This window comes from Mastigoproctus giganteus, chromosome 6 (genome assembly GCF_048544385.1).
Source record: "Mastigoproctus giganteus isolate SK-2022 chromosome 6, ASM4854438v1, whole genome shotgun sequence".
In the NCBI taxonomy this organism is placed as follows: domain Eukaryota; kingdom Metazoa; phylum Arthropoda; class Arachnida; order Uropygi; family Thelyphonidae; genus Mastigoproctus; species Mastigoproctus giganteus.
In genome coordinates, this window is record NC_143580.1 from 193,774,903 (window position 1) to 193,788,777 (window position 13,875).

Genomic DNA, 13,875 nt, shown 5'->3' on the forward strand with positions numbered 1-13,875 from the left:
ATTGTTTATCGGAAACTTAGATTGTTTAATATTCGTTGGGACAGAACTAACATTAGAATTAGTAAAAGCGTATAAAACTGACAAAACTCAAGCACGATTGTAACTTTAAAACTAACAAAGTAAATATTAAACTTGGTTTGAGTGGCTCATATGTTAAATGCATTAAAAGAAAATGAAATAAAAATGGCGCTTATTTCCCCCCACAATTAGTTTAAGTCCTTTGTGCGCACGCTCTGAACTCTGTGATCTTACCGTGTTTTTATCCTCTGTATTTCTACTGAGCTAAACTTTTTTTTTTTTTATTTTCATCAAAAAAAAAAAAAAAAGGTTTAATGGACATTTATTTTCCAATTACTTTAAGTGAAAAAATTCAACTCGACTACTTAATTCACCACCGATATTTCTGCGATTTATTACAACTTTTATGGAAATTTTCGGCAAATATACAAAGTGTAAAGCGCTAATCGTGAAAAACATACGTCACCACACTAAGGGCTGGGAAAAAAAAAAACATTAAGAGCCTTTAGAACAACATACTCTCTTACAAATATTTTAATCTTTCAAGAGGAATATACGCTGTCATGCCAACCACTAAATAACCTATATTTACACGAAAACTAATAACGTATGCCGAAGCCCTTATGACAGCCTCCATTCCATATTCAAAGCAACGACCAGTTCAGCTTTCCTCGCGTATCGGACCATCCATTTCATCCCACAGGTTCTCTATAGCAGCGTTTCTCAACCGGGGGTCCGCGAGTTTACATCTGACTCAGCATTTTCTGAAACTTAATTGGAGAAATAAAGGAAAGGATCAGTTCCTGGCGAGATAAGAGTTCATCGTAAACAGCACACTTTGTATGTTAGCAGATTGTCAGTCACATGATAATGAGACGTTGCGCTTTGAGTAAAAATTACAATTGCTGTCGCCAGTGTGTTTGTATTATTTAATTTACAAGGGGAGCCGCGGAAATATGGGAACATAATGAGTGGTTCGTGGGACCAAAAAGGTTGAGAAGCACTGTTCTATAGGATTGAAGTCAGAGCTCTGGGCTGGTCAATACAACTTTTCGACGCCTAAGCCCTAATACCAGTCTGCAAAACTAGAGCAGTATGACACGGATAACTGTCCTGCTGACACAGGTATGGCCTTCTTCGACGTGCTGCCATAAGGCAGGTAGCCCGTTATTGTCCAGGAGACCTTAGCGCTCATAGTTTTGTCCGAAACAACCAATGGTTCCGGGCCAAACCATGAAAACTAGTCACAGACCACCACGCTGGTGGCTTGCCAAACTTCATTGTCTGGATGATACAGTCTGGCAGGTAGCTTTCTCCGGGCATACGCCACAACTAGGCACGATGGTCAGACTGCTGGACTGCAGTTGAACAATGTTGGGCCTCACCAAGCTAGACTGCGTCAGGGATTAGTCGGGGTTATTAGTGGGTTGTGGACGGCTGCACGACCGTGGTAAAGCATATCATGCAGCGTTCTGCGCACTGTACTGGTCGGTTGTTTGTTGTAGAGTTTTTAAGTGCATTACGAACTTAGGCCATTTTGCGCTGTATATAATATTAGTACTTTGTAAACTCCTGTCAATTTGTCGTGATGGGAATAAAGATTTAGCTTTCTGTAAGTTGCGTGTGTTCTGTGGTCGATTTGTTGTTTGCCAGACGAAAAACCCGAGTTTCCTTGAGGGGGGGGAAAAAAAAAAAAAAAAAAAAGTCATGCTGCCCTCGCCCGATTAAATTAAAATTAGATTTTCTGTTTATACTGAGAGACGACCAAGCGGTCAGAGGAGTTCACGAGATAGACAGAATACTTAACTTAGCCACGTTGTGTGTGAAAAAAAGCCCATAAAAATTCCTCGCGGTACTCACAGGATTCGAACTGAAGTCTTTTCCACCCAGTGGGGAGGACGATGACTATACCAACTGTGCAACCTACAAGGGTGCATTGTATCAGTGCTAACGTATGTCCCCATCATATCACTGAAGGCCTGTGTCTGCTGCGACAACGTCGACTAAGTTTCGAGCGGAGGGCTCGTGTCACGTCTCGTCGTTTTCTGGATCGCTTCAGCACCAGTCCGCTCCCACTTGCGGATCACATCGCCAATCAGTGCCGTTGAAATGTCACGTTCAGACTAACTGCTTGTGTGGCATCCTTTATCATTCTGCGCTGGAAGAAGTCTCTTAACTTCATCGAACACGGCAGCCTCCATTCACAACCGTACTACAGCCTGTTTATGGTTGTCCGACACGTAGTGCATGGGTCAGACGTGATCAACTACCAACAGAGGGGTGTCGCGATATTAATGGTGGGGCAGTGTACATTGTAGTCGCCGTAGCCGAGTGGTCAAGCGCGCGGTGCATAAGTACACGTTCCTCGAGTGACCGCTAAATATGGTGCTGTTTCTTTTATTCTGTCTATCTTGTGAACTCCTCTGACCGTTTTGTTGTCCCGGAGTATAAAGAGAAACTTTATTTACTTGTTAGGGCAATTATTTTGCTGAAGCAATGGGACTACGCTTAAGATTCACTAATGAACGGGTCAGTGCCTTTGCACCATGTTTTGTTTATAAGTAACATTAGTCTTCTCCACTGGTGAAACTGAACTTATTCAAAGCAGTGCAATACCTCGGCTACTCGTTGTGAAGGTCGATTCACAATATGAGATTCAATTATCGACTTAAACTACGAACAAAACATGGTGCAAAGGCACTGACCCGTTCAATTGTACTCGTTAAGAATAAGGAATTTCGCTCGGTGTGAATAAAAAGCCACGCGCAGTGAGGCAGAAACACAAGACGAACTAAATGAAAAATCTTCATCTTTATTTAATCCTTGTACAATGATTTCCTATCCCGCAAAACAGTGTTGCTCGTTCTCTTTGATGGTATTAAACAAAAGAAGCTGGTTATTTACAGCCTTCAGATAACAGCACAGGAGGGAAAGAAAGGTGTACAAAACCAATGGCAGTGTGTAACAGGCGATGGAGCTAACTGCTCTACTACCCCCATTTGTCTTGATTACTTAGGGGAAGAGAAAAGAGGAATTGGTTCGAGGAAAGTGATAATTCTAGCAGCCAATGGCGATAAATGACCACTCAAAAGACGAGACAAGCACGAAGGGATTAAGTGGAGGAGGGGGTGGTCGTAAATAGGAGAATGAGAACGTGCATCTAGGATACACCGAGGTGTCTGTCGGTGCCAGTTATCACCTATTCATATCAATCTACGTTCTTTTGGTGGAGGGGAAGCTACGCTTAAGCATCTAAAACTGGTCCAAGTTGAGAGAGGGGAGGGTGTCACAGGAAAGGCGGAAGGAATCGAAGAAATTTGGAGGTCACCACTCGAAGCCTCCTTACTCAGTCTGCATTCGGACTAACACGTCAATCAGCTAAAACGAAACGAACGAAACAAAATATTTTACACGATACATAAATTTAGGCAGTGGAAAACACGTGTCCCGCTATCAATAAAAAATGTATATGTGGACACGGCTCTTGTTTAACTTAAGACCTTAAACAACAGGGTGGGGAAGCCACTAAAAAGAAATAAATAAACCACCAGGGTTTTCAGAGCGTCGTCAATGTATGCATCCACCCGTTAACTAGCCTACGTAGGAAGAGGAGTGACTCGTGGATTTTCTTAGGCCTGTTTAGGTAACTTGTCACCAGATGGCGTTGTCTGTGCAGTCCATTGATCGAGCATGCCGAATCCAGCGGCTGTGTGTTTTTTTTTTTTTTTTTTGTTGTTGTTTTTCGTTAGTGTGGCTGCACTAATTGGTACATTTTGCTGGTGCAGGTGTCCAACAGTTGAGCGTGCTTTGATTGCGTACTAGTTTGAAGCTGCAAGCACTGGGAAACCTAAAACTGCACCGTGAAGAAGGCGCCATGCGGGGACAACAAACACTGATATGTTACGACAGGTGTGTGGGTGTGTAAGCGTGGACTAGACACTGTCATGACCACCAATAACATCATTGGGTTTGAACTGTCACAAGCAGGACTACAAAGGTTGGATTGAACACACAATAACGAACCAAACTGGGCACGCTTTTCCACTAAAAGCTCGTCTCATACAACACCTTTCTTCAGCCATCTGCGCCAAAGTATAGAAATTGTCAGTACTGGTCGCTTCTCTGGTAAAAAAAAAGAAAAATCCAACAAGTGCTATCCATTTGGTGCTATCTAGCGTCCAAGGACTAAACCGAATCCGATACAGACCACAGCGAAAAATCAACGGGACCTTGTGTTCCTGTGTGTGACAGGATGACAGCATCTCGACCACTCTGTCAGAAGACAGTATTTTTGGGGTCTCCAAACACGGAAGGACACTTCACCTCATCGATGACAACCGATCCGGGCTGAGACCTCGAAACAATTGTTTGTTACTCGTCGCACCCACGTAAGAGCCAAAGGACAACGAGATTTAAGTGTTTTCCTTCTCGGTCTCGTTCTCGGGTTCGCTGTCCGTAGGAGGATCGAGAGCCGTTTGCACAGTCAACTGCACATTCCGGTTGATGGAGACGGCCGGGAAGAACACTCCGTGCAGTTCAACGAAGGCCACAGGACCCTGACGTTCGTCGTTCACGTAGAAACTCAGCTGGTGACGTTCCAAGTCCAGCAGAACGCCAATGACTGAACCCGATTCGATTCCACCTTCGGTACGGTTCTCGTGGTGGTCCGCATGAAGAAACCACGACCGTTGATGATCGATGTACATACTCCATCCTTTGTCATCTTTACCTGAAATGGCAAAAAAAAAAAAAGCAATTTTTGATTAATGCAGAAAGGTTCAATCACACAAATTATAAATATTAGCATTTATTAATATTTAGTAGAAAATTAAATTGAATGCATTGTATTATTACGTACGCATTTTTAATTAATTTATTTTTTTGGATAACGTATTAAAAAAATTAGTTTACACTATTTACAAAATAGCATATATTAAATACAACTTAGCCTCAACGCATTACAAAGATAACTAATCCATTAACGTGGAGAAATTCGGCGAAATTGCTCAATACAAAATTGATCGGGATCAAGGGTTCAAGTCCCTCTTGCATTCAGATAGTGTCAACCACAAGACAAAACTATGATGAAAAGGTGGCTTCCACACTATCAGCCAATGATTGATGATGTGAAAGTTCCGCGTTCTAATAACCAAGGCACAGGGGGCGTTGTTGACGAACGAAACTGTTTATTTCTGTTGGACTTCTCTAAGGTCTGGAGGGACAGAAAGAATGCCGATGGTGAACCCACAAGAAGACGGGCACACCTTAATAGGTGTGGCGATGCATCTTACAAATTGAAAATGCGTGCATCGTAATCGCAAGGGACACCTAATCGACTGCTGTCAACCTAAACATTGTCATTCATCATAATATTTCTTAGGTACTTTTCTTCTCCATTCAAGACTTATCCCAAAGAGAAAAAAACTTAAATTGTGTTGAGTTCATTCCTTAAGAGCATGTCCACCGCCCGATACTGAAAAGAAGCTGGGGGGGGGGGGGGGAAGTGAGAGCGGCTTGGCAACTGGCGCCATAATTCGCCATGTTTAAAAGGAAATCAGTTCCCTTAAAGGAACTCTTACATTGGGAACATTTCCCCGATTACATGGACGCACTTACCTAGCATCTGATCCTTAATGACGTCAAATCTGGCGATGCCGAATGCTGGGTCAGCGTTGTTATCATACCTGTCGATGGTTATCTCCCAGTAGTGGACTCCGCGGGAGAAGCCGATGTTGGCCAGCACCATTCTGTGTTCGTAGCTATCACAGGTAACTGTTTGATTCTCGTTGGAGAGGATAATGTCTGGATGGGCAGTCACAGGATCCAGGGTGAACCAAGCCACTGCAACACAAGTTAATTAATGTACACAATTCGTTACATTTCAGGTTCGTTCAATTTTTTCTTAAATTGATTTCTTTTTCTGTGATTAAAACGTTAGTTATTTCCTTATCAATTAATTCCCGAAACATTAATAAAATTCTATGGTTTTATGTTCTCTAAAATTAGACGGTCAGTTTAATTACAATTATATAATATTTATTACTTTTCTCCCATACACTTTTTAAGTCTCTTTTCTCTGTGTATATACGATATTTCTTCAAGTGACAACGTTCACGAGTCTTACATAACAATACACCGAACTGTCCTAAGATAACAATAACTGCATTAAAACTATCAAATTTCTTTTTTCCGTACAGATCATATGGAAGAAAGAGATATTAATTACCGTATTTCTACTGGTCTGATTTTAACGAAATTTGGAATGGCTCATCAAATATTAAAATACCCAAATATAAAATTCCGTCCAATGGAAGTAGTTGTTACATGCGGACGGGCAGACAGATAGAAGAGCACAGTGAAGACAACAGACGCATATATTTGCGAACCGGCTAAACACCAGACCAAAGCCGAAATGAAACTACGGCAGGTATGTACCAAAGTTACAAGAAAATCCTAATTTCAATACTGTAATAATCATCATAAGTTTCTATAGTTTAAGTAATGTAATCAATAGTCCCCCCCCCTTAAAATTCAACCCAACCATTGTTACAAATTACTTCTATATAATGCATAATCAATGATTAAACGCTACTTTTTGCCTTTCTTTTGTTCAATATGAAACACTATTTGGTAAAACTTCACAACAGGGTGCGCACTCCAGCGTAACGTAACTTTTTTTCACTAGCCCGCTTCAATCAGTCCCGAATTAGTGGAAACTAACCTAAACTTTTTTCACTAGCCAGAAATGAAGTCTATTAAAAGCCCACACAATTAAAAAACACGTCGATAGTCTGTAGTGCGCACCCTGTTCTGAACCTTAGCCGCCTACTCTTCAGTTTGAAATTTACTTACCTTCGGCAGTCTGCAGAGAAATTGGTTCGCTATACGGGCCCTCACCGGTACTGTTGAAAGCCTTCACGCGCACATTATACACGCTATTGAAGTGCAGTCCGTCCACGGTGCATATGGTTTCCTTTCCACAATATACCTCCTGAAAGAAACGGAAGAAAAAAACAAGGAATGGTTGTGAACGACAGAACTCTTTCTGGTACGCCAGTTAAGCCTAATATGCGCCATTATTAAGTTTAGTAGCACGTGAAACCTCGGGAGGAGGCAACACTACCTAAGAATATTTGGAAGAAGCAGCGAGCAGAGTGTAAATACTAAGACCGGTCCAACTTCCATGGAGACCGTAAATCAATCTTTGGAAATGCACTTAGGTGGAGCCACCTGGCTTCGGAGACGAATCCCCCCCCCTCCCCCGGTCCATTTTAGACAATCTGTACACCCTCCGCGGAATGATTGCATGTATTTTGAGGAACCACCAAACGACCAGGATCAAAAATCGATCCCTTCCCTGCTTCAGGCGAATGGTGGAAAAAACTCTCTCTCTCTCTCTCTCTCTCTCTCTCTCCCCCTCTGGTTGTTCCCGAATAAATTTCTCTTCTTATTACCTCGCCTCACCTTCAGGTACTCTTGTTCATGCCGGGGAATATATAATAGTGCAGCAGTTCCGCGCGTGCAATAGGAGCGCGCGCAATCGTATCTAAGTGGCGTGCCTCTGCGGGTTTAAAAGATGCGTATCACGCGCATACAGATGGAAGTGGGGGGGACGCTATCAATGAACGCAACAACCTCTGGAGTTTACCATTCTAATGAGGAAGTACTTTGGATGTTGGGAAATCATCCGCAATTTGGCTATAGATGTATGGCCAGCTAGGGGGCGTACGAACTCCCCAAAGGGGGTTGAGAAAGAAATATAAGACGCGAATGAAAAGCTTAATTTTCGTTTCTGGATCGCTAATTGTTTTGCGCTTGATAACACAATAATAAGGCGGACGTTCACAAATTTACGTCAAGATTATCACGCTGCGCAGGGTTCAATTGTGTGCGTGGCCCTGACTGCATACAATGATCGGCTTTAAATATTAAGAAGAGACGAAAAGAAAGAATAAATCAAAACCTAGTTTGCGAGGGTTCGCGCGCGCACACACACACACACGTGCGCATTTTATTTAAACAATCATGATCGGCGGACGCAGACGTCTTGAAACTCAATCAGAAGTGCGGGTACGGACGAAGTACATCTGGAAAGGGGCGGCCCACAAATTCCATTTCGCTCCACCACACCAATTACTCCATACATATTTTATTTACGTTCTGCAGATAGACAGAATAGATGGCGGTGCTCAGCCGCTAAATATCAAAGTAGGCTACGAAGCCAGAAACGCGGCGAGGCCGATGGCTTCCGAATATCCCCAAACTGACATTCTTGTAAAAAAAAAAAAAAAAAAAAAAATACATATAGTAAGTTAATGCGATTTGTCTTCGTCACGGACAGTGCCTGCAGCAATATCAAGCACCTACACTGTGGTACAGACAGGGTACGTGACCTCCGCGTTTTTCTCGAGAAATGCGAAAGGTGGCGGGGAAAAATTTCCACGCAGACGAAAACAGTTATGTGACGTCATAATTCTTCTGCCGTCTGGATGACACCGTAACATCCACTCTAAGAAAGTGATATTTCCTTCTAGATGCTTCCTCGGATTAGAGGACGGTGGGGGAAGCAGGCAACGCACGAGGTGGAGCCGAGAAACGGAGATCGGGTAAAAACCACCGGAGCACTCAGAATCACTTACAAGAATGGATGCTGGAAATAATGTGGCTTTTTAAGGCCGAAATGTAAAACAATACACGAGAAGGAATACCGGGGGGGGGGGGAGATAAGAAATGAGGAGCGGAATGCAACTTCTCCAATAAGAAGAAAACGGGCAGTTGTAAACGCAAGATCTCGACTGTTTAAGATATTACTGCGATTGTTCTTTTGTTTCTCAATATTTATGTCATTTTTCGTTATTACAAGGAAACGGAATGTAGTGAATCCGACTGTACTGGAAGTTATGGAGAGCTTTTCTTTTTTTATACACTGTATACGTAATAGTCTTACACCGAGACTGTCCTTATCCCTGGATTCGGCCTTTAACGTATACCGTGTTCTCAACTCCATCGGTCCTTATACGTCTATCTGTTTGATATCTCGTTACTGATGGGGTAACTCTTTTTGACGTGTACCTTAAATAAGCGATTACCCAGAGGGGGGGGGGGTGTAGTTATCAGAACGCGCTATCGGCTTACCTTTAATGCGCCTAACTTGGTAGCGTTGCAAAAGAGACGGTGAATCTTTATTATACGCATAATTATATTTTTCGCACGTGCCTACAATGCGAGGCTTGACTGTAATAGGCAGATTAAAGAAGTGTGACTCACGCGTAAAAGGGGAGAGAGGGAAGAGATTTCGCCCGAATGACAAAAAGAATAGGGATGTACGCCATGAGTCACCTGATGGATGGTCCCTTTATCACACCTTGTAGTTCATTCACTGGGGGGGCTGTGCATCGCCGAAGAGACTCGCCTACGACGATCCAAGTTCAAACCGGGCCCGCATCATTAAGCGTAGTCGGTGACTAAGAGCCGGGATCACCTCCGCTCCATCTCTACTGTATTGTTCGGCACCTGAGCCATCCCCCGCGAAAGGGGTAATACTGTAAGTGTAGAAGAATGTTTTTATAAGGGAGGGGATGAATTAATGGATCTTCCCCGTGGTTATCAACCCCGGGAACAGGACAGCCGTGTAATTGGAACAGCTGCTGCAGGACAACCCCGACTCGGGCCCGCCACCCCCATCTAATAGCGGCAGCGGACCAACAGAAGTGAGTCCGCCAGAAGAAGAGGGATCGGCGGAATTAAAGTCACGAATCTTTTGCCAATATGTGGGTTTAGCAGTTACCTGTGGGGGTGACAAGTCGCGGTGTCAAGGAAAGAAACACGTAATTTATGACGCGACCCTTCACATTTGTGACTGCGAGCAACCACTTATGATTTCTCCTTGGAAAAGTTACCCCAAAGCCATTAATAATCCTTTCGTTCGCGTGACAGATGTCTAAAGACCTTTAAGGATGGCACCGCATGTAGCTTGGCCTTCTTCGTGCCCATTTTTTTATCGAAAAGAAGTTTTGGAGGCTTTTCCCGTTCAATAAAGCATATTATTGAGGTATTGAAACACAAAAGTGAAAAGCAGCTCGCACATTTGGTGCCTTACAGCTTTTACAAAAAAAATCTGGTGATGGCCATAATCGAATAATTTCGACAATCCAAATAATCGATCATACGCAAATTAGTGATTACGAAATCGATACCCATACGGAACTACTGCCTGGAATTACACTCACGAGCCAAAACACTACGACCACCTCTGTCTCCACAGTGGACGTATTCCCACAGCACCGAGGAGTGACGTCACCGACCGGCAAAGCATATATAGTTTCGGAAAGGGTAGTAGTGCCTGTCAATCCGAAGCCCGCGCAATAGCGGAAGGAAAGGACCGAACGGAGAGTGATTTGCGGCGCTAGGAATGAAGGGGTAAGCGACTCAGCAACTGCAGTCATTGTCGGCGTTCAAACAACACTGCGGGCCCGTTTGTAGAAGTTCTACTTGGACACAGAATACCGTACACAGGTGGAGATGGACATTAGTGTGAGTGTCACCCTTCACATGCAGATACACAATAGTTGTCGGCTGTTCGAGGGCCGCGGTAGTGAAGTGTGGCGGAATAGTTCAAAGATCTTACAAGTTAGTTAAAATAAAGATATCAGGGTTGTTTTTGTGCAAAGTAAGATATTAATAAAAAAAAAAAAAAAAGTTAGATATGGTGATGGGATAAGATGAAAAATGTTACAATTAAATAAAGTAAAAGATAGTGGTGTCTTTTTTTTTTTTTTTTTTAGCAAGGTAAGATTAAATCAGAGGAAGGTTAAATTTAATGAGGGGATGGGCATAACGTGAGAATAAACAGTAGCAAGAGATAAACTATGAACCCCCAACATACGCAAGAACAAACAGGGGGATCAGGTAGAGGGGGTCATTTGTAGATGGGCGTGAGAAGGGTTGCTCGGAAACAAACAAAGGGACAGGAGACCGGATTAGTCGAGGCGTTTCCTTTGATCGGTTACACCGTCAGAACAAACAGGAAGTGGGGGCACTTCCAGTAATCGGTTTGAAATTAAAAGCGGCATCAGACTGACTGATATGCGTGTTTTCGGAAGGCAAGGTGCGAGATGAAAAAGGGTGTTGGTGAAGGTGGTCGGTCAACATCAAAGGGTCGTTGGCCTGGGAAGAAACATTTAAGAATAGTCAAAAAGAAGGCTGGATTACGCGTTAAGGTACAGTCTGGGAGAAAAGTATTAGCAAATGAAATGGAGCGAAAGTTTAATAGTAATGAGAAGATTGGTTGGAGTCCCGATCGCAGGCGGCCCAGTTTTGAAGTGCGGGATAGATTTCGGGGAACAAAACGGGAGAGCGAAGAAAACTGAAGAAGAGACGGTCCTTTTTGGTAAGTGTCCATAATAGGAAGGCTGAAGGAAAAATAAACCAATGTTAGTTTATCGGAATATCGAGGAGTTTGGAAGGGTCAGTGAAGTGAGGGAGGAAAATTTCCCACAGAGGACCAAGTCAACTTCTGAAGATCCTGATATCGGGAAAGTCTTGGAAAGCAAATTATCGGTCCCGAGGAAACATAGCGAGACAAGCGTAGAAGTAGCAGCCCTGGAACAAAAGTGCTGTATCTGGAAGGTAGAATAACGTTTCCCGAAAGCGGTATAGCAGTTCACGCGCTAATTCTACAGAAGACGTGAGATGCTGTTCCAGACCCGCAGTCCCGAATAAAGAAAGACGGAAGGATCCAAAGGTGATGCTCCGCCAGTCAAATTGAAGCAAGTGCCACAATAGAATAAGCACTACATAACTAATATAAAAGAGTGTAGGAAATGGGTACGAGAACCTTTAGGGGAAGTCACAAAGGAATTATAATGCTGTATTAGGTAAATGTATGTAAATATGGACAAGCAAATTAATGTTGTTTATTAATGTAGGGAACGGTAACAAGTGGAGAAATATAGACGTGGTTATTTTACTATCGAATAAATGGAGTAAGGTAAAAATTGTGGACGGGATTAAATAAAGGGATAATAGATACGAAGGCTATCCTACCTGATGACTCGGATGTAAAACGGGGTTCAAATCAGAAGTATTTTGCCTAGTGCTAGTGTGAACCCAACAAACAAACAAATGTCAGTTTAAAGAAGGGTTTCTGTTGTTTCTAGATGGATTGTAGGTCATTGTTATTGCTGTATAAGACTGAAGAAGTGTACAAGAGAAATTAATGTGGATATTGATTGTGATCCCCAAGAAGAAAACTGATGTATATTAGAGAAGTTGTTATAATAATGAAAATTCACGAAATATGGTATTCTGGTGGTAAAGAGATAAGTAATGTACTTAAATGCAAATTAACATAACTGAAATTGTTATTTTATGTACCAAATAGGAGTGATATCAAGTTAAAACATGTGCACGAATAGTGATCCAGTTCTTCTGTAAATATATGTATAAATAAATTGTATATAACGTTAGATTGAAATTTGTCTTGTCATTCTGAACATCCAGCCAAATCCGGTAAGAGGAATACACTCAATATAGAAACTCCATAGAGCCTGAATCTCTTCTGTGAGGTACACAAGTCAGATGCGAAAGGGGGTATTAGAAAGGGTCAAATAATAATAAAGGTATACAGAATAGTACATAAAACATACAAAAAGGGTATAAAATAATAACAAAACCCCAACACTATAGCCAGGGCGCACCTAGAAACGTCTCCGACCACACCATCCATCAGATGCCTTTGAGGACAGGCCTATGGAGTAGGCGACCAGTTCATGTACTCATGTTAACCGACCATGGTGGACTGTCTTCAGTGTTAGTCCACCTTTCTTTCACCTCACAGTCTGACCTCCTCGCCTCTCTTATTCCTTGTGAACTGTCTTCAACAAAAAGTTTTTATTTTTTTTTTTATTGTGGCCTCTGTCAGGAAGCTTAGGCGACCCTGGCAGCCTGGCTCATCTCCCAGTGGTGGTGACGGGTAACGTAGGGTCCCATTGGGGGCACTGCGGCAAAGTAGCCAGAGAAACAACAGAACCAAACAATACTATACACAACATGACACACACTTCCGGTATTCACAGAGTCCTGTATACTGTACTTCACAAGAGTGCAGATGGCGCAGTTGTGGGAGAACACTGGTGGTACCTAACCCTAAACACTATGCTGACCGATCATCATCAACACCTCCGCCTGCAGTAGGCACAGCACATAAGTACGTACAGGATAGTAGACCCAGGACGGGCTCATTGAGCCTGGTGACGTGCGCCAGGCAGAAGCTGCCCAGGTGTTGGTTGCCTGGTGGCGAAGTGGCCTAGAGTTTCTGCACTGTCACAGAGAACAAAGGTGGAGAAGGACTATCGCCTTGGAGCCAGAACGATACAAGCACGCACTGGGCACGGCAGCACAGTTTCTGGACATTGGACAAGAGTCGCCAGGTCTGATGAATGAAGTCTGCAGCTGCATCATGCAGATGGACGGTGCACATTCGACAGCGAGCGGGTGAACAGCTGCAACCAGACTTCACGGTTAGACGAAACCATGCCAGCAGCGGTGGTACGTTGGTTAGGGGGATGTTTTCGCGGACATCACTGGATCCCCACTGAACGCACGCTCACTGCCAGATCCTAACTCGGAACTGTTTCGGACTGATTTTGCCCTATTTGGTGAGCGTGTAACTAGATGGCACTGGACTTTCAACGATGCCGCATTGTGCAGAATGGTTCGAGAATCGTGTCCGTGCATTTTGTGCGCTCCTCTGGCCCCCAAATTCACCCGACGTCGATCCTCTCACATATTTGTACAATGCAGTGGAAATTTCAGAACAGGATTAAGGATGAATTAGGCGCCCGGCCATATATAAAT

General features: G+C 43.2%; 1 protein-coding gene across 1 annotated transcript in view; it reads right to left on the bottom strand.

Annotated features, from left to right (window-relative positions):
* Window positions 1-2,810: 2,810 nt before the first annotated feature.
* The window catches only part of Trim9 (E3 ubiquitin-protein ligase Trim9), a 128,698-nt gene continuing 117,633 nt past the window's right edge, over window positions 2,811-13,875 (bottom strand). Inside the window, exons 6-8 of the mRNA XM_090376644.1 lie at window positions 6,871-7,009; window positions 5,635-5,859; window positions 2,811-4,747 (exon numbers count right to left, since the gene is read on the bottom strand). Of these exons, the coding sequence (XP_090232770.1) occupies window positions 4,431-4,747; window positions 5,635-5,859; window positions 6,871-7,009 (681 nt within the window). The 3' untranslated portion in view covers window positions 2,811-4,430. The remainder of the gene's footprint in view (window positions 4,748-5,634; window positions 5,860-6,870; window positions 7,010-13,875) is intronic.